Below are 20,786 nucleotides of genomic sequence, written 5' to 3' on the forward strand. Positions count from 1 at the left end.
CATTCTATCCATAGAGGGGTCACAGAGGCAGAGATAAACAGGAAAGAGAAGGAGACCCTAACTATCTATCTCTATTCCCAATGCCCCTAGTGGTCATTAGGATTACTGGTGCAAAAGGTCAATGCCATCTGGAGCTGGATCTCCAACAGGGACAAATGCTATAGCCTGGGACGAATGCTATAGCCCCATATGTATTTTTCTTTACCTCAGTCTTCCCATGGAAGAGATCCAATACCTCTGTGATACAGCAAATAGATCTGCCAGTGGTTTGGCCTTTGACTCAAACAAAAGTGACCTGCTGTCCTCGTGAACTTCCACCCAGCATTCAGCTGAGATGCAAGACCCAGAAACATATTAGTTTGCATATATTCATGAGCGACGCAATTGTTTGGTTGTGATTCATGCCATCAGCACACAGAGCTGCCACCACCTCTTGCGTTTTCACCTCTTGTCAGATTCCAAACTTTACTGCCTGTATATCTCAGTAGTACAAGAAAAAGTCCCTTACCTGTTGCCTTCTCAGGATTATTACACATGAAACACTGCCAAGCCCCTGCTTCCTCGCTGTAACCAAATAAATCAAAGAACCTCACTTCTTCCAGATGTATCTGTACGTGGTCCAGATCCTGGAAAAGTAAAAACATCCAAACACAAACAAGCATTAGGAATGGATGTAACGAATGGACACTTTATTACCTGCAGCATTAAAGTAACATGGTTAAGCACTTCCTAGTAATGGAAATTGAGGGTAAATAATTAAGCACCCACTGTGACAAGTGGCCCACCAATCCCCACCATGTAGATGTGCCCATCAGCCGTCCTGCCTATCAAAGAATTTTATGTGATTCAGTGCTCTGCTGCAGAGTTATAGCAAGGACATAGCTGGGAGTACAGTGAGGAAGAGGTTAAACTATCATGGACCTGACAAAGCCAGCCAGCAAAGCAGGAATGGCCTAAGCATGAACAACAACCCCCCTTGAGGATCGTGGCCAAATGGCGCCCGCCTGGACAACGTGCTGACACCCTGCCCACAATCTGGTGATGCGGCCTCAGCCCCTTGTCCTGAAACCAGAGGCTGCTGAACCATGGTTGGGCATAAGTCTGCAATGCAATTCATGGTTTGGATAATTAACCATGGATTCGCCAACCTACGGTTTCATGCTACATGCAAATGCGGCCAGAAACATGGATTGCTTTAGAGTAAAATCTTTTAGACTGCAGAGTGACAAAATGGAGTAGTTGTTGCTTTTCCTTTCATAGGGAACTTGTTTGTTTTTAACCAGATTTAGCATAGGAAAGAGGATAATTCGCTAGGTTCTGTTGAAATCCAAAAGTACACAGAGTGATTTTTCCCTGACTAATGTAAGCACAAACGAACACAATGGATTTTGCAATGAATTTGTTAAAAGGCTGCTGTGCTTGCTTGCTTGCTTGAAATGTAACATACCCTATGTTCTTTGATAAATATCCATGAAGAAATTGACCGGAAATCTGTGAGGAAATAAATACATCTGGAAACATTTACTTACTAGGGAATTAACTGCATTGTAAAAATATTTGCTGTGGCATGTGCATCCTGGAAGGTACAACGCAACATTCTTTGCAAGCTAATGTTAAAAAAGCAACAGAATGGCCCATATGCAGCGATTTGGCCGTGTTCTACAGACTGTTACAATTATGCAAATCACAAGACCTTCCACTGACGTCACTGGGGTATGTTCTACTATTAGAGAAACTTGCTGATAGTGTAAGCTTCAAATTTATGTGAGTGGGGGTGTGGGGGAAACAGCATTTAGCAATATTAACTTTAAAAAACCCCTATTTAATTAAGAATAAGTGGTTTTAACCAAAAATTCTGCACGTATATTAGGAGACCCAGTCACGGTTTTCTCATACCATGACTTGCCATATCTAGTAAGACCCTAAAATATTAACTGTAGTTAGATCAGCATAGGGTCAAATAACACATTGCATTACATGCTTAAACGTGCTTCAAAAAATCTAGAGAAAGGTAACTGCGTAAATTCCATTGGAATCAAAGGGATAAGTGAGGTGTGATTCCACTAAGACAAATGCAGCTATCTTTCTTTGAATTGATCAGAATTTCTGTACCATTCATCTTCATAAGAACAGCCCTGCAGGATCAGGCCCAAGGCCCATCTAGTCCAGCATGCTGTTTCACTCAGTGGCCCACCAGATGCCTCTGGGAAGCCTACAGGCAAGGGTTGAGGTCATACCCTCTCTCCTGCTGTTACTCCGCTGCAACTGGTATCCAGAGGCAACCTGCCTCTGAGGCTGGAGGTGGCCTATAGCCCTCAGACTAACAGCCATTGACAGACCTCTCCTCTGTGACCTCTCTCTATCCAAACCCCTCTTAAAGCCAACCAGGTTGTTGGTTGTCATCACATTTTGTGGCAGAGAATTTCACAAGTTGATTACGATTTGTGTGAAAAAGTACTTACTTTTGTGGGACCTAAATTTCTTGGCAATCGATTTCATGAAATGACCCCTGGTTCTAGTGTTATGCAAGAGGGAGAAAAATTTCTCTCTATCCACTTCCTCCACACCATGCATGATTTTATAGACCTCTATCGTGTCTCCCTGCAGTCGTCTTTTTTCTAAACTAAAAAGCCACAGGTGTTGTAGCCTTGCCTCATAAAGAAGGTGCTCTAGGCTCCTGATAATCTTGGCTGCCCTCCTCTGCACCTTTTCCAGTTCTACAATGTCCTTCTTTATGTATGGTGACCAGAATTGTACATAGTATTCCAAGTGTGGCTGCACCATAGTTTTGTATAAGGGTATTATAATATTAGCAGTTTTATTTTCAATCCCCTTCCTAATGATCCCTAGCATGGAATTGGCCTTTTTCACAACTGCCGCACATTGAGTCAATTCTTTCAACAAGCTGTCCACCACAACCCCGAGATCCTTCTTGTGGTCAGTCACCGACAGCTCAGATCCTATCACCATATATGTGAAGTTGGCGGGGTGGGGTGGGGGAGCGTTTATCCCAATATGCATCACTTTACACTTGCCAACATTGAACCATATTTGCCATTTTGTCGCCCACTCTCCCAGCTGAGAGAGATTATTTTGGAGTTCCTCACAATCTGTTTTGGATTTCACTACCCTAAATAGTTTGTTGTCATCTGCAAATCTGGCCACCTCACCGCTTACCCCAACTTCTAGATCATTTGTGACTAAATTAAAAAGCACCGGTCCCAGTACAGATCCCTGGGGGACCCCACTTCTTACTTCCCTCCATTGTGAAAACTCTCCATTTATACCTACCCTCTGTTTCCTGTCCTTCAACCAGTTAGCAATCCACACATTTACTTGTCCCCTTATCCCATGACTGCTAGTTTTTCTTAAGAGTCTTTGATGAGGAACTTTGTTGAAAACCTTTTGGAAGTCTATGTAGACTATGTGAACTGGATCATCTTTATCGACACATCTGTTGACACTCTCAAAGAACTCCAAAAGGTTGGTGAGGCAAGACTGACCTTTGCAGAAGCCATGCTGGTTCTCCCCCAGTAGGGCCTGTTCTTCTATGTGCTTTATAATTTTATCCTGGAACGGACGTTAAGTTAACCAGCCTGTAATTTCCCAGATTGCCCCTGGATCCCCTTTTGAAAACTGGTCCTCCGATGCAAAACCTGATTTTAGGGATAAGTTATATATTTTTGCAAGGAGTCGACAATTTCACATTTGAATTCTTTAAGGACTCTTGGATGGATGCCATCTGGCCCTGGCAATTTGCTAGTTTTTAATTTTTCCAGAAAGTTTAGATCATCTCTTGTCACCTCTATCTGACTCAGTTCTTTAGCTTCCGTCCTGAGAAGCCCAGTTCAGGAGCAGGTATATGCTCGGTACCCTCTGCCATGAAGACAGATGCAAAGAACTCATTTAGCTTCTCTGCAACCTCCATATCCTAACTTAATAATCCCTTTCACTCCTCAATTTACCTAGTCTATGTGTGGGTAATTGAAGTCACCCATTATTATTGCCCTGTATCTCCTTGATGCCTCCCTGGTTTCCTTCTGCAACTCCCAGTCACTGTCAGCGTTTTGATCCAGAGGGCGATAGCATGTCCCCAGTAGCACATTTCTTTCCAGACCTCCCAGACCCACAGGGTTTCTGTGGAGTAACTTAAGAGAGTGCCTTCTCTGTCGTGCACCCTGTTGCCTATTAAGATCATCTGGAGATGTCCAGTTACAGTTGCCGCCAACTGAAATAAGAGCTTCTCTGTTTGTTTTTGGGAGGACCTTGAAGACATACCTGTTTCCTCAGGCTTTCAACTGAAATTGAAATTTTAATGTGTCTTTATTTATTGAGATTTTTATCTTTTTTAATGAATTTTAACTGTTTTATATTTTTATATTATGTCTTAACTTGTACACCGCCTGGAACTTTCTATAAAAGGCAGTATAGAAATCAATCAATCAATCAATCAATCAATCAATCAAATAGACAAACAAACAAACAAACAAATACATGCCATTTCCCAGAACACAGACACAGACATCTACAAACAATGGATTGCCCTTTGAGAAGATTATACTTTAATGGCAGCTGAATGAATGAATGAATCTTTATTTCGATCACAGACCAGAGAAAGGAAGAAAAACTAATACTAACATAACGCTAATCTAATATGAATCCAACAGTTTAAGTATAACACCACAGCTGAAATATAACAACAAACATTCTAAATCAACATATCATCTTCTGTTGAATCTTCCCGGCTTTAAAACCGATAACTTACATAAAACGTATCTTACATAAAACTTATAAGAACACCCTGGATAATCTTTTTTTAAAGGCCGTAAATAATAACTACAAATATCATTAAAAAATTGCAGTATAACAAAAAATGACCTGCTGTTTCAGCCCTTCATGTTACATGGACATAGATGCTCTGCATATGGAACCTTGTTAAATGTTCCCTTAGGCACAGCAGTATACAGTGTATCTAAATGGGCTAATGAAAAAGCTTTACTATATTTGAAGACAGTAATTTGACCAAGGTACCTGACAGGCTTGAGGTTAAAAACTTGAGTGCCCAACACCACAGACTTAGTCACATGGCTCAATTCTATTTGCCATTACATGTCATCCACTTGATTGTTAATGGTTAACAATAATTAATCTAGCCCTTTTATAGCCTATTGACACAAGAAAGTCTAAGAAAGCCACAATGACATAATTTCCTTTCTAATGAACATTCCCAGAAAGATTACCAAAGGAGCTAGGCCAGTAGGATGAAATTTTAACTTTCTATTCAAAATTCAAATTCACAATTCAAAAATACTAAGCCATTGACCCACTTCTACTTTTGTGACACCAACTTCCAAGTGCAGTTCTGCATTTGTGACAGAACGTGATGTCTGCAATAAGCTCCTCAAGAACTTTAGGAACATGGGAAGGAGAGCTGGTCTTTTGGTAGCAAGCATGACTTGTCCCCTGAGCTAAGCAGGGTCTGCCCTGGTTGCATCTGAGTGAGAGATTAGAAGTGTGAGCAGCAGAAGCGTAGGGAAGCAGGCGGCAGCCCATGTGCAGCCACCGCTGCAGCCCCCTGCCCCCCCCCAGTCTGACATCAGACACAGGGTGGCAGCTAGCCACGCCCGCATGTATGACATCAGACGCAGGGGTGTGGTCTCCCTCCCAAACAGGGCTGTGCAGCCCCATTTGGAAGGGAGACTGGCCCACGCTGTGTTGGGCAGCGCAGGTTGGAGTGACTCTCCCTGCCTTAAATTGGCAGTGCGGGCTGATTTTGGTTCCAAACGGGGCCACGCAGCCCCGTTTGGGACCAAAATACCCCCCACCCCGTGTCTGACGTCAGACATGGGGGCATTTATTTTTGGTGGTGGCCCAAGTTCTTCGAACCTGTTCGCCCAATGGTGGCTCCGCCCGTGTGAGCACTGTAAGATACTCCCCTCAGGGGACAGAGCCACTCTGGGAAGAGGAGATTTCAAGTTCCCTCTCTGGCTTCTCCAAGATAGGGCTGAGGGAGATTCCTGCCTTCAACCTTCAAGAAGCTGCTGCCAGTCTGTGTAGACAATACTGAGCTAGATAGACCAATGGTCTGACTCAGCATACGGCAGCTTCCTATATTCCTATGAAGCTGCCATATACTGAGTCAGACCCTAGGTCCATCTTGCTCAGTATTGTCTACACAGATTGGCAGCTGCTTCTTGAAGGCTGAGGGAAGGAATCTCTCTCAGCCCTATCTTGGACATGCCAGGGAGGGGACCTGAAACCTTCTGCTCTTCCCAGAGCAGCTCCATCCCCTGAGGGGAGTATCTTACAGTGCTCACCATGGGCGGAGCCACCATTGGGTGAACAGGTTCGAAGAACTTGGGCCACCACCAAAAATAAATGCCCCCCCACCCCCGTGTCTGAGGTCAGACTGAAACCTTCTGTTCTTCCCAGAGCAGCTCCATCCCCTGAGGGGAATATTTTACTGTGCTCACACATAAGTCTCCCATTCACATGCAACCAGGGCAGACCTTGCTTAGCTAAGGGGTCAAGTCATGCTTGTTATCGCAAGACCAGCTCTCCTCTTCCCTTTGACAGTTGAGCTTCAGTTTTTGCAGGACTTGTATAGGGGCCGACTTCACCCCCTCCCCTCCCAGTACAAAAGCTGTGTATGGTACTTGTCAAAGTATTATTTATTTTATTTTATTTCTCATATTTGTAGAATACCCCAAACTTCCATCTCTGGGCAGTTTATAACAACATAAAACAAATTAAAAAATGAAAACCTTTAAACCATTTAAAACCATAAGTCAGGTTAAAAAGCTTGGGTGAACAGCTGTACATTTAAAGACTTTTAAAAAGCTGTCAGAGATGAGGAGGCTCTTATTTCAGTAGGGAGTACATTCCAGGATCTGGGGGCCAGGCCCATCCTTAGAGTGGGGCAACCAGGGCCATCACCCTGGGCCTCACACCTGGACGGGCCTCGCGGTGGTGGCCGGCAATGGCGGCAGTGCACACCGAGCCAGTGGCAAACAGCCTGCCTTGCCGCTTGCCAGCCTCACACCTGCCTCAGCTCTGGACGAGGCAGCAGCAGCCTTATTTGCATGGGGGCGAGGCCTCAGCATGTCCCGATGATGAGGCACATCACGTGCTTGATTGCACGAGGGCAGCAGCAGGTCAGGTGAGAGGGAGTGGGGGCTGCTGCGACGTGAGGGAGCTAGCAGCAGCGAGGCTGACTTGCCGGCTTGAGCTGCCTTTGCCCTGCCTGCACCTTTAAGGATCATGGCCGGGGGCGGAGTGGAGAGTGTCCCTGGCAGGCGCCGAGGTTATGCAGACAGAGGAGTTGGACTTCTTGAGATGGCAGTGGCAACGGACTGTGCTCCAGGTGGGTCTCCAGGGAGGAACCTGTGCATGGCAGGGGCACTGCCAGCATGGACTGCTGGGACAGGGGTGTTACTATAATTGAGCAAATGGGTTCAAAGAACCTGGGGACCCCAGCTCCACCTTCCTCTATACTCTTCATTATCTCCCTCACCCTGAGGGGCTGCCTGGGAGAGGGGTGAACACAGGCCCCCTCTCCCCTAGCTACTCCCCTGTGCTGGGGCATAGAGCTCTGGGTGGGTTTTGCCCTACTTTCTGTTCTGTTCTTTAGGGGATTGTGCTCTTGGTTTCCTGGTGTAACTCAGATCTTCCCCCCATCTTTCACTTGCCCCCTCCCTCCGCACCCCCCCCCCACTTTGCCACATTCCCTCTCCATCCAGTCACTTAGCCTCCTCACTCAGGAGAACACAAAGGATCTCCTGTAATCCTTTGATTTGCCCCTGTTCTAAAGCTTGGACCTCCTCTTTCCTCTTATGCCACCCCACCCCACCCATTTCTTTCCATGCCAGAGTTTGGCTTCTCTCTCCCTCCGCCAAAATTCTCTCCTGTTCCCAATCGTTTTACTCCCCTCCTCTCTCCGCTCCCTCTTTTATTCGTGGTTTCTAATGTGATGACCAGTTGCTTTCCTCCTGCTGCTTTTGCTCCAGGCTCTTTCTTTCTTCCTCCTGTTGTGTCCTTTTTCATCCTTGTTTCATATTCCTCTTTTCCTCTTTTAGTGGCTCCTCCTTCTTTCCTCTACCCACTATGTGACAAAAGGTTGCTTTGGGTGGACCCTTCACATCATGACCCATCATGAATAGTGAATCTAAATCTTCCGAGATCTCTCCGGGATATAATGCTTTGAGAGCTTGTAGGGGGAATATGTGTATTAACACAAACTAATTTAAATTCTTCTGGCCTGTTAAGCCAGTTAAGGCCACTTGAAAGAAAGGGGGTACGTGTTTCTTTTTAATATTTGTAAGTCTCAATATTTAGAGCTATAGTTGTACTCATAGCAAACCTCCCCACCTCACTGTTTCCCAATTTGAAAATGGGTAAGAGAGTCCAGAAACCCTTGGTCTGTTATGTTATAGTGAGTGGGGGAGCTATGAGTGATGAGACAAACATCCCAGTTCCTCTGCCCCCCAATCGCCTTGGTGTTTTTTGTTTGTTTGTTTGTTTTAAACATCTTTACATTCTTGCAAATTCAGTTTCTTAAACATAGGATCCTTTAGAGACAGAAGGGGGAGTAGGTAAAGAAATATGTGGGGTGGGAATATGTTAAATTGTGTGTTGAAATGTTTCTGCTAATGCATATTTGCATAAATATACCTGTAGTGTTTTGTATTCTTAAATTCAGCCACAGAGTGAGGCTGGAGGCGGCCCATGTTTGGCTGCCGTAGTCCTTGGCCCTGTCCCCGCATCTGAAGTCAGACATGGGGCCTGGCTAGCTACGCCCCTGCATCTGATGTCAGATGCGGAAACCATCTGCATAAAGCAGAATTGGTAAATGCCTATCAGCTGGTGGATGGTATTTGGCAGATGGTATCTCAAATCCTTCAGGTGGGAAACAAGATAATTAATATAAAAATGACATAGTATTGGCGCCAGAATACAGCCTTGTCTGAAAATGATTTTGTAAGACGTCCTAAAGAACTACACTGTAGTTTCAAAGAAGAACTTTCATATACCTTATAGATTAACAGAAAAAGACGACGGTCAGTTGTAGAGTCCAGCAGCCTGTGCCATAATTTCCCCCTGGAGATTAAGTCAAAAGCACTCTTAAAGTCCACAAAAGCAGCATACAATCTATTTGGTTTCATGAAATATTTTTCAACCAAATACTGCAGTACTAGGACTTGATCTATAGTAGAACGGCTGGCCCTAAACCCAGCCTGTTCATCTGCCAAAATAATGGCAGCTGATGAAAACAGCAGATGACACAGAACATTTTTCACTGCTCAAATTATGAACATGCAGTGCATGAGGGAACAAGAAGTTGCCCTCTTCTGTGGTGCAGAGACTACAATGGAAGATGTGCATACAACGCGCACCAGGACAGACGGTCAGACGGGTCTGACATGCCTTGATTGCATACATGTCCATCAATCTTTTGTACAAAGCCCAATGTAATGCACTGAAAGTATTTCCCAATCCTTCTTCAACAGCTCCGTGTACATTGTGAGCAAAGACTGGCACTTGTCCAGCCTGATGGAACGATGCCAAAGAACTGATGGACAGGGTGGATAAGGTCTTCTCTACCTCCTGAGAAGTTATGACAAATGTTTAAAAACAGTATTCAATCAGCTAGGGGAAAGTGAGGCCTTTTGCATTTTTTAACAAAATCCCCAGCAAAGAGTGGTTTCTTACTTTCTTTAACCATGTTCAGACTTCCAGGCATTCTGAATTTCTCAAACTGATATAAAACATCTGGTTGTCTCTGATGAAATGTAGCAGACTAGCGTAGTTGACATGCTTTACTGTGATAGGATCGACTGGCTGTAAAAAACCCCTTTAAAACCCAGATTTATTAAATCACCATTTGCAAAGGAAAACTCCTTTCCTTGCTGTTTATCAATTTGCCTGTTCATGTTCAGATTTCTATTAAAGGTCTTTCCCCAGGAAAGCCTTGTTTAAGCTAGATCCCCCGCTCCAGAGTCCCTTTGTTGAAAGCCAATGGGAAAATATTTATTTACGTCATATAGCAATCGACGGGGTATGTAGTTTGCTGCCAAAGACAACTATTCAGACTGGTAAGGTGTGTCTGTACCAACACTTGGTGTTTCCCCTATATCCGCTTCGCAAGACAGAGGAGCAGAAGACATACCTCTAGAGCAGGATGATATGGTATGGGAAAACATTAATGCTGGCATGTTGACTGCACATGTCATGCTGCCTGTGGGAATGCCTCCCATGCCTGCAGCACATACATTCACACAGGCCTGAAAGCCGATGATGTACATAGGAACCTGCCATATACTGAGTCAGACCATTGGTCCATCTAGCTCGGTATTGTCTTCACAGACTGGCAGCAGCTTCTCCAAGGTTGCAGGCTGGAGTCTTTCCCAGCCCTTTCTTGGAGAAGCCAAGGAAGGAACTTGGAAACTTTTTGCTCTTCCCAGAGCAGCCCCATCCTCTAAGGGGAATATCTTGCAGTGCTCACACATGTAGTCTCCCATTCAAATGCCAGCCAGGGCAGGCCTTGCTTAGCAAATGGGAGAATTCATGCTTGCTACCACAAAGGCCACAAACCACAGGCATCGGATCTACACCACATGAGCCTATGAAGTTGCTTTCTGCTGAGTCAGACCTCATTGGTTAATCTAGCCCAGTATTGTCTACTCTTTCCAGCTCTTTCCAGCCTTGCTATCTGAGATCCTTTAAAAGCAAGGACACGTGGATGCTGTGCCCTCCTCCTGTCCATGGCTTGACTCCCAACAGTCTGTCCTCACCTTCTCTCTACTAGGCAGGGGTGACTCTAGCACAACTAGTTTGTGGGAGTAAATGGCTGGCAAATAACGTTATTGGTGTGTGTGTGAGGATTTTGCTATACATTAAAAACTTACAGAGGTAAAGTAAATAATATTGTTAGGTTTTTTTAACCTTATTAATGAAGCTTGCTTCACATTTTCAAACTTAATCAGAAAATGGGCCAGACTTCTCTTAGAATATACTTCTAAACAATCATCCGGGGGTGGCTTGTGGGAGGGAAGAGCTCATACTCTCATCCCCAAACTCACCACCCAGATGATCACTGCAGTAGTGACTCCATTATTGAAAAAGAGATCTGGATCCTCCAAGGACTGAGGGAGGTATACCAGAATTCACTGTGCTCAGCTCACAGAAGAGAGGCGGCCCTCAGTGCACCAACAGCTCCCCTCTGACTGGCCCTTCCAACCACAGCACTCTCTGACAAACATGGCCACTGACTGCCAGGGACTGTTTAAAATGGCCATTTCACCACATGATCAAAGACCGAGATAGGAAAGCTCCATAAAAAACAAGGTTTAAAAAGTCAGGCTAGCCAGGTGTGCTGGGTAGGCAGGAATCTCATGGGTTTTCATGATCTGCAATAGCTGGGTTACTGCCTCCTACCTTCTAATTCTTGGTTGTGTGAATGGGCTTACTGTCTTTTTGGATCAGGCCAAGCTTCCAGTCTTTCCAGGCCAGTTTTCTCTTCCTGTCCAAGACCACGTGTATGGAAAGACTGGGGTGGGGACAGGTCAGTTTCAGGCCAGCTGAAATCTGCAGGGGAGATGACCCTGCACACATGGTCTCACCTAATCCAGTTCCCAGCCAGGAAGGAAGCTAAGGGGTTGGCCTGGCTCCTGGGAGGCTGGAGGAGTCTCCTACCTACCTGGCCGAACCAGCTTCTGCTGCTTGTTCTGGGGTAGAGGAGTAGTGAAAGAGGCTTCTTTAAACAACAGAGACTTTAAAAATGATTCAAGCTATAAGACCATAACATACAAGGAACCCTTTCTCATGAACAAGGAGGAAGGGCAAGAGGACTAGCGAGGAGGAAGCCTTAAAAAGATGACCTCCCTGCAGACAACCAAGGGCTCCCTTTTCGGTGGGCGGAGTGTCCACCCAGACTATTACCGGCTGCTGCCAGTAGCGGGGGTGGGAGGTGTCGGGACACATCGTCCTGCCCCCAGGACCTCCCTTAATGCACCGCACAAGTGCATAGTGCACTATGTGGATTCCCCCTCCCCTCCCTGGAGCTGGCCAGGATTCCTGCATCCTGCCAACCATGGGTGCAGATCAGAGAAACAGGGTTAGGACTAGACCACTCGCTCTCCTAAACTTGTTTTACAGGTTGGCTGCAGAGGCAGTTTTGCCGCTGAGGTGCCGTCGGGATTAGGCTGGATCCCGGTGGTACACACATGCAGGCAAAACCAAGCTGCACTTCCTTAGCCCAGTTTTGCCTGCACATGTGAATGGCTTCTGTGAGTGTATTATCTAACACTTTGCTGTCAAGTTCCAGTCTGGTGGATGGGGGAGTGGGAAATATTTCAAGAGGAGGACCTGTGACTCCTTGCTGCCTCTTGGAGTCATCCCTGCTGCTAGGCTCTGATGCCAGAAATGAGTCCAGCTGAGAAAAAAGAGGCTGTGGGCAGTAAGCAGTAATGGACAGCGTGTACTTTTACTCTTTTTAAAGCAGCCTTTATACATAGTTGGAGTGAACAGCATTTAATGACACAGGTTTGTTATCATTATGTCTGGTTTGGCCTGTGAGATGAGTTTATGCCACTGCTTTAAGCGACAGCCAGAACACAATAGGCTTCTCCCCTTCTTAGCATCTGGGACCTCCCAGCATCAGCAAAAACAAAACAAAACAAAACAAAAACCCTTCAGAAGCTCTGCTGTCAAACTGAGATTCGCTGTGTGATTCTAGAAGAAGTTTCCAAAGTCTTGTTTTCTACAAAGGCTTAGCATAGTCCAGTTTTGCAAAACACCACAGCTGTTACGAGAGGGAAGCTACGTATTTTTTTCCTGAAAGGAAGCAACAGGCCAGGCCCACATGTTAAACAGTAGTGTGATTATGCAACTAGTACATTTTAGTGTGATAACTCTTGTGCTTGCTACATAGCTGATGTATTTGGGGTATTTTATATGACATACTTGGAAAAAGAATTCTGTTCAAGAAGGATGTCTCTTTCTTAAATCATTTCCTTCATCTTACTGGTTCCTTCAATCAAGCACTGTGACTGACATACTGCGCAACATTATGCACGCGGTGGAATGTAACATCTGTGCAGTTGTTGCGCAGAGTTATGTGACAGTGCAGTCATTATATATAATGGCTACACTGTCACACATCTCCATCTGCACTATTTTTGTGCTTGTGCAACTGTTCTCGTGCAATTGTGCAAACATTACATTACATTGTGCAGTATGACAGTCACTATTTCTAATGTTTAAATTACATGCTACATAGAGTTCTGTGCGTTTTCCCCTCTCAATTTTTTTTTCAAAATGAGCTAGAGTAACCTATGAGTCTGAGTGGGGAAGGGCAGAGAGGGTACTTCCAGATGGTGATATATTCTGTCTTCTTTGCTGTTTCCTACGAGCAATGCTGTTGTTCCAGACGACATAGACCCCCTTGTGGATTTTTCTACACAACTGGTTTTCCAAATAATGGAAATTACACCTAAAGATTAGTACTTTTTTTCTAAAATAAATCCCAAAGGCAAAGTACTATGGGAGGATGTGGGTGGCCATAGCGCAAGAGAGAGATGGCTTAACCCTTTCCCCTCTGGTCATTTCTCAGCTCAAAATTACCCTCCCCAAGCTGCTTTCTAACCCCTAGGGCAGGCCTGCTCAACTTTGGCCCCCCAGCTGTTTTTGGACTACAACTCCCATAATCCCTAGCCATAGCAGCCAACAGCCGGGAATTATGGGAGTTGTAGGCCAACATCTGCAGAAGTTGAGCAGGCCTGCCCTAGGGGAAAGATAAGGGCAAGATAGAGGGACCTCATATCTTTCCCCTCACAGATGAAAAGCAGCTTTGGAAGGAAGATTCAAGATTCTTAAGCAGCTGTAGAATGTGAACTGACAGGCTGTTCACTGAATGAATGACACCTTAGTGTTAATGCGTGTGCACTTAGGCTTGACCTACAAATTCAGGAAAATGAGGTGAGAATGAGAATGTGGTGGTTAAGTCCTGGGGTGGTAGAACAGACCATACCTTTTTAGACTGTAGGTATAAGAACACTTTGAATGCTCCCCATGTTAAAACACAACAAAACTCCCAGTAAGCAGAAAACTAGCATAGCAAGGAATGGGTATGGCTAGAACCAATATGCTTCTTTTTTTTACTTGCAGGCATTTTTTAATGAGGAGCATTTGATAGGGACCCACCTGCAGTCTGAAGTGGTATGAGCCACTCTCCCACCTCAGAACCCTCCCACTTCGTTATGCTGTGTGTCTAGACCACAACTCATGTGAGTGAGCAAGAAGCATCCGCACCCCTTCCCCTGAGAGATTTTATTTCTGGAGGCTCTGGGGAGGGAGCTGAACCCTGAAGAATGACAATTGTGGCAAGTCCTAACAACACATTTTAATGTTGTCTAAAGGCAAAAATAGGAGCACGGTGAGGAAAATAACTAAGACACTATTCTCATGATTGATCAAAACTGGGCTAATGCAGCCCAGCCCAGTTTTGATCAATCATGGGAACCTCCAGGCTCGCTGTGGTTCCCCGGTGGCTAGCTCACCTAACAACCCCTCCCCCTAAATGAGGTTAACCAAGTGAGCGCTCCGTTAACCTCATTAGTTTGATTGTGTGTCAGCCATGGCTGACACACTCGGGTGGGGGGAGAGGGGAGGGGGAACTCGCGCAGGGTTCGGGGGTGGGGCAGTGCACAGCAACAATCCAGCTGCCCAGCAACAAGAGACTGCTCGTCTGTGGGGAGAGCGGGCTAAGCCGAACCCCATCCGGCGCTTCACGTGGATCATGTGAAGCACCTCTAAAAGTAGTTCCAAAGCAGTCCCATTGCCTAACATGTCCTTTTAATTTCCATGGGACTACTCTGAGTAAATTTCCTCAACCTGTCAGGCAGCGATTTGAAAGGGGCCAGAAAATACAGAGTACCCCTTTTAAATAGGGGACAGCTGGAGCATATGTCCCATGATTAAGTATCTGAGGGAGCTTCCGAAAGCATTTTGCAACATGGTACTGTTCAGGGGAAAAAAAGTTAGAATTCCACAATGGATGTCCAAGCCCTTGGAAATTATTTATTTATTTTATTTAACATATTTTTATACCGCCCAAAACTCACGTCAATTGCTTTGACATCATTCAGAAGGCTGCTTTGTTTTAACCATGCCCTGAAGAAGAGTAGAAATGTGCTATGCCTCTTAGTAAAAACTGGCTGACATTCAGACTAATGAAGCACTGGTGTAATGGGAGATGCACCAGTGTTGTACCAGTGCTAACTGCAATGGTGCTTACATTGCGGGGGGGGGGGGGGCGGGGTAAGGCAGATTAGACAACCTCCCATTCTCCCAGAAGTGCTTTGTTTCCAACTGAAAATATGTCCCTGCAGGATGCACAGTCCTCAAGGACATTTCTTGGGTGGCTCAGAGTGATTCTGGGGGAAGGGAAGGTTGTCCAAAAAACCCTCTTACTGTATGGATTGTGGAACTGAGTTCACTGAACTCTTCAGAAGCACTTGTGCTTCATTAGTCTAAATGTCAGCCATTGTCTCTAGTGCAGCTTGGGAGTTGTTCTCTTTTTGTATTTTCTGCATTGGTGCCCACCCATCTTTTTGTCCTCTAAGCTCTGGTGTGTGCCTAAGGGAACTCCTTGACTAAAGTATATCTTTCTCAGCCTATTATTACTGTTAGTATTAAAAACATTTAATATACTATCATTTTTCAACAAAAACAAGTTCACAAAGCAGTTTACATAGAAAAAGAGAATAGGATGGATCCCTGTCCCAGGGGGAAGGACATAGGAACATAGGAAGCTGCCATATACTGAGTCAGACCATTGGTCTATCTAGCTCAGTATTGTCTTCATAGACTGGCAGCGGCTTCTCCAAGGCTGCAGGCAGGAATCTCTCTCAGCCCTATATTGGAGATGCTGCCAGGGAGGGAACTTGAAACCTTCTGCTCTTCCCAGAGTGGCTCCATCCCCTAAGGGGAATAGCTTACAGTGCTCACACTTCTAGACTCCCATTCATATGCAACCAGGGCAGACCCTGCTTAGCTATAAGGGGACAAGTCAAGTTTGCTACCACAAGACCAGCTCTCCTCTCACAGTAGAGATATGCACAAATCAATTATTCAAAAGGTGCAGTGAAGAACCATTAAGAGTGAGGAGAGCAGGTCTGTACCTGCTTCTCTGCCATGCGCTGCAGCAAGAGGCTACAGAGTCATGTTCCCCAGCACCCCTCATGCGGTGGCGGCACGCACATGGCCTCCACACATTTGCGGAGCATGTGAGGAGTGCTGGGGAGTGTGACGCTGCAGCTTCTTGCTGCAGCGAGCAACAGAAGTGCAGGTACAGGAGCAGGTACAGGCAGAGGAGCGATCAGGCAAAGGAGCTCTCCTCTCTCTTAAAGTCTCCCCACCACACCTTTCAAATCAATGATACATGCACATCCCTAAAGCACAGTCTAAATAGAAACAAAAGGTGGACACCAGCAAGAGCACTGCAAAGTTGCTGTGCTGGGACTAGATAGGGCCAGCTGCTCTTCCCCCTTTAAATATAACAGAATTACCACTTTTAAAAGTGCCTTTTTGCCCAGTTATCAGGGTACAGTTTTTCTGGATCTTTGGCTTTCTAACAGTCAAAATATCAGTAGAGGTTTTAGAAACAATCTCTCATTGCTTGGTTTCAATTATGCAGTTTTAAGTTCTGCATGTGTGTGTATGTGTGTGTGTGTTTTGAAAAAGGATAATTGTAGGCAGTCAAGACTTAACTCAAATATGTTTTTGTTTTAGACAAATTCCATGCTGGTCACTTGCATGAACCCCAATTAAAGATTAATAGCTTTGACCAGAAATCTTTGCTTTGGCTTTGAAACCCTATTCTTTACAATCTTTGAAAATGTAATTGCTTTGAAACAGTAACCTTTCAGAAGGGCAAAGGTTGCGAGAACAGAGCATGCGCTAGTTCATTGCTCTACTGGAGTCCAAGCTGTATCCCACAACTATGTGCCTTTCCAAAGGCAACTAAACAATTCATTATGGCAGCTTCCTCTTAGTCTGGCATTTCCAACTCTTCTTTCTTTTGTAAATGAGAACAAAAGCCACGTACCACTTGCAATTTCCACCCACATATCAATAGCATGTGTATGGGATTAGGGGCAAAACCCAAAGGTCTTTCAAAGCACAATTCCAATGACATAAATGCAAACACTGTATAGCTCAGAATCTTAACTCCTGTTTACTTCTCTGCCACTATCCCCCAATTCACAGAGGATGTGCAGATCAAGTGATATCAGTCACAATGGCTAAAAGGAACCTCCACAGCAAGAGGCAGTATATCTTAAGTGGTGCTGGGGTTTAGTGGTGGTGGAGAGTTGTTTCACATCTGTCTTGTGCACTTGTGACTAACCTAATTAGTCAAATATTCACCCTTATGCAGTATTCTGCAGTCTAGGAATGATTGTGCCACCTTATCTACTGTTTATCTGAAATAATATAAATATAGAGAGCAACAAACACTAGACACTGTAATAACAGCACAAGACTAACTCTGCCTGAAGTTACATAATGAACATATGAAACCGACTTTTCAGGATCTCAGGTGGGGGCATTTCCCATTTCTTTATACCCAATCCTTTTAACTGGAGATGTCTAGGATTGAAGCTGATACCTTCTGGATGCAAAGTATGGATTCGACCACTGTGCTATGGCCCTTTCCCTGAATATTAGATATGAAATCTAATCCCCTGCTAACTGGGCAAAGAGGTGCCTTTTACTGTGATGATTCTCTTTATTTAGCAGGGGGAGAGTAAATGGCCCTATCCACCCCCAGCACAGTACCTCCAGTGACTGTTGCTGGTGTCTATCTTGTGTGTTTTTTAGAATGTGAGCCCTTTGGGGACAGGGAGCCATCTTATTTATTTATTATTTCTCTGTGTAAACCGCCCTGAGCAATTTTTGGAAGGGCGGTATAGAAATTGAATTAATAATAATAATAATAAGAAGAAGAAGAAGAAGAAGTGTGTGTGTATGCAAATTGTTAGAAAAGTTACTTCAGGCAATAAAAATGAAAGAAACTACCCAAACAAAAGAAGTACATTTTGTAATTCCTGCTCCAAAGGCAGATATCCTGACTAACAGCCAGGAGAATTATTCTCTGGAAAAGGATTTCCTTCTCATTCTGGTCAAACGTATATGCTTTCTATACTTTTCTATCCCATAGATGGAAGTGAAGACAATGGGCCATCAAGGAGGTCATGAGAAGGGCTGGAACAGAAATTTCAAAAAAGTGAATTTGAAATACATTTCAGGGTTCCTCACATGGAGAAACATCTGAGAATGTTCAAGGGAGGCCAAATGAGTTTCTGTAAAAGTGAAAGATCTCAGGAAAAGGGCAGGGGTTACACATCCCACAGTGGGCAACAAAATTTACAAGTCTGGACAAAATATCAGACAACAAACCCACATACCATCATGTTTTGGTCCTCATGGAGTAAAGAAGGAGATAGTGCCCCTTTCCCCTGTGCTCCTTTAACCATCAATATAGGACATATATACACCCCCAATTTATTTGTGCTGTTCCTAACTATTGTTATTGCTAACATTCTTCACAGCAGAACTTTGGCATTAGGGACCCTCTGGAGCTGCTACACAATGGGAAAAGCAGCCCCACTGGTGTTACCTGGCAAGGCATCTGCAGAATGGCTTAAAACAGCTTCTCGTAAGCCAGGCATTGTTAGAAATGATGGAAATAGTGTTGTGTAGCTGTCCAGAAGTAGCGCTTCACAGTGTGGCCAATCAGCCCCAGTGGGTCCCTGAATGCAATGTTCTGCTGCTTGGAATGTTGGCCATTGATTTTATTGTACACTGCTTTGCATATTTTGACATAGAAAAGCAGCCTACACCTACCTTATTGTGGACACTGGGGTCAGCCAGGTTGAGCACCAACCATCAGCTACCAGTCTATCAGAGGGTTTACCCAGCCAGCTCGACCCCTGAACCTCCAGATATGGTGACAGCAGCAGTGCAAGTCAGTCAAGAGACTCATGCCACTACTGTGTCTGCCACCTCTATGTGAAAATGGGATTGTTTTGTCCTGGTCAAAACTAAGAGACTTGGTCAAATGTAAGCTGTATTACCATCGTATCTTGTTTGACCCATTGACTGTTGCCTAAGGAGTCCAGAAATGTACTCTTTAGACTTGTTTGTGTAACTAAAAACTTGCATTACAAATACGGGATTTAATCATGTACCACAGCCATGGTCCACCAAAGTATTCGAGAATAGCAAATGATTGATCCCAATATCCCAAAATCTACTGCACAGATTTTTCATATGGTGAAGTACACATCACATCCATTGCCATATGAATGACCTAGAAGTCTCCCCACTAAGGAAATAAGTGTACCTTCTGATGTGGAAATGTAGACTGAACCATTGCCGTTTCGAAGCTGTGTGTTCCCTTCAGCTGGGTTTTCTCCCACAAGGCTTTCAGAGCCTGCACAGAATTAATTTGCATGGACAAAGGTTCTGGGAACAAGCTCTGTTGGACAATATTTGAAAAAAGGAAATTTCATGTATTGAGTTTTTCATTAGGACAAATGTCACAATACCAGTTAAATGCTCTTTGCAATGAGATATCAAAGTATGTAAATTGTAAGCAGAAAGATAGACATTTTAGAAACCTGTATGTTTAGTACATTCTAGTAGTAGCTCTTTAGAGATGTTCCCATTTGCATCAATCTTCTCTGCAGCAAGAAGATTCCACACATATATCTTTAGATTGCAGAATTTGTTACATAACACATTTACTTTAAATGCTGACTATGTTTTGTCTTCACAAAAACCCTGTGTAGTAGGGATACAGAGACTCATTCAGTGGGCTAATTAGTTTTTTGAGTCATGAACTCTGTGAGCCTGTGCACTTCCTCCTTCCCTTCTCATTTCCTACTCCCCTTGCACATCTATAAATCCTAATTTGTTAAACCATGGTTCTGTGTGTCATCTAAACCCAGTTGCTGTGATTTAGCATCCTTAGCAGCAAGCACAGCTACATGCTCAACTACAGCAACTTCAGCCACATTTTGACTGAGTACTAGGGATGTGCACAAATTAGATTTTGCAATTCAATTAGATCTCAAATCAAATAGCAAAATCTTGAATCATCGATGCAGCTGGCATTGGCCAGCTGATTAGATGATTTGATTTGCGAATTGTTTAATCAATTCATGTTTACAGCGGAGAGCTGGCCTATCCATTAAACCCAATGGTTAGATCAACTCCAAAGAAAAACAGTGCAATTTCAAGGACTGTTTTCCCAAGGAGAGCTGGTCTACCAATTGGGTTTAATGGGTAGACCAGTCCTCTGAGAATTGGTAGACCAGTTCCCCTGTCTGCCCCCACCCCCGGCGAGATGTTATACCAACTGGGTTTCTTGGAGGACTCATCTACACATTCAACCCAATGGGTAGACAAGCTCTCCTGGTGGAAAACAGCCCTAGAAATCGAACTGTTTTTCTGGGGAGAGCTGGTCTACCCATTGGGTTTAATGGGTAGACCAGCTCTCCAAGAAAACCAACAGGAAGACCAGCTTCCCCCACAATGAAGTGTATCTGGATGAGTAGGGCAATGACCTGGAATGACCCAGATAAGATTTAAAAAATCATTAACAATCACCTAATTGCCCGATTGCTCTATGGGTTGGGTGGTGGGTAGCACCCATTATGCCCCAACACCCAACCTGCTGTGGTGCCCCTAGCAGTCACCCGCAGGGGGAGAATGGGGTGTTTTGA

At 44.6% G+C, this 20,786-nt stretch overlaps 1 protein-coding gene across 2 annotated transcripts in view; it reads right to left on the reverse strand.

Annotated features, from left to right (window-relative positions):
* VEPH1 (ventricular zone expressed PH domain containing 1) overlaps positions 1-20,786 on the reverse strand; it is a 221,294-nt gene that overhangs the window by 32,115 nt on the left and 168,393 nt on the right. The window contains exons 12-13 of one of the 2 annotated variants that reach the window (XM_053312344.1): positions 19,403-19,537; positions 509-626 (exon numbers count right to left, since the gene is read on the reverse strand). In XM_053312344.1, the coding sequence (XP_053168319.1) occupies positions 509-626; positions 19,403-19,537 (253 nt within the window). Of the gene's footprint in view, positions 1-508; positions 627-12,592; positions 12,832-19,402; positions 19,538-20,786 lie in introns of those variants that run through there. The other variant, XM_053312345.1, reaches the window with a different exon arrangement.

The sequence above is a fragment of the Hemicordylus capensis genome, chromosome 3 (genome assembly GCF_027244095.1).
Source record: "Hemicordylus capensis ecotype Gifberg chromosome 3, rHemCap1.1.pri, whole genome shotgun sequence".
Classification (NCBI taxonomy): domain Eukaryota; kingdom Metazoa; phylum Chordata; class Lepidosauria; order Squamata; family Cordylidae; genus Hemicordylus; species Hemicordylus capensis.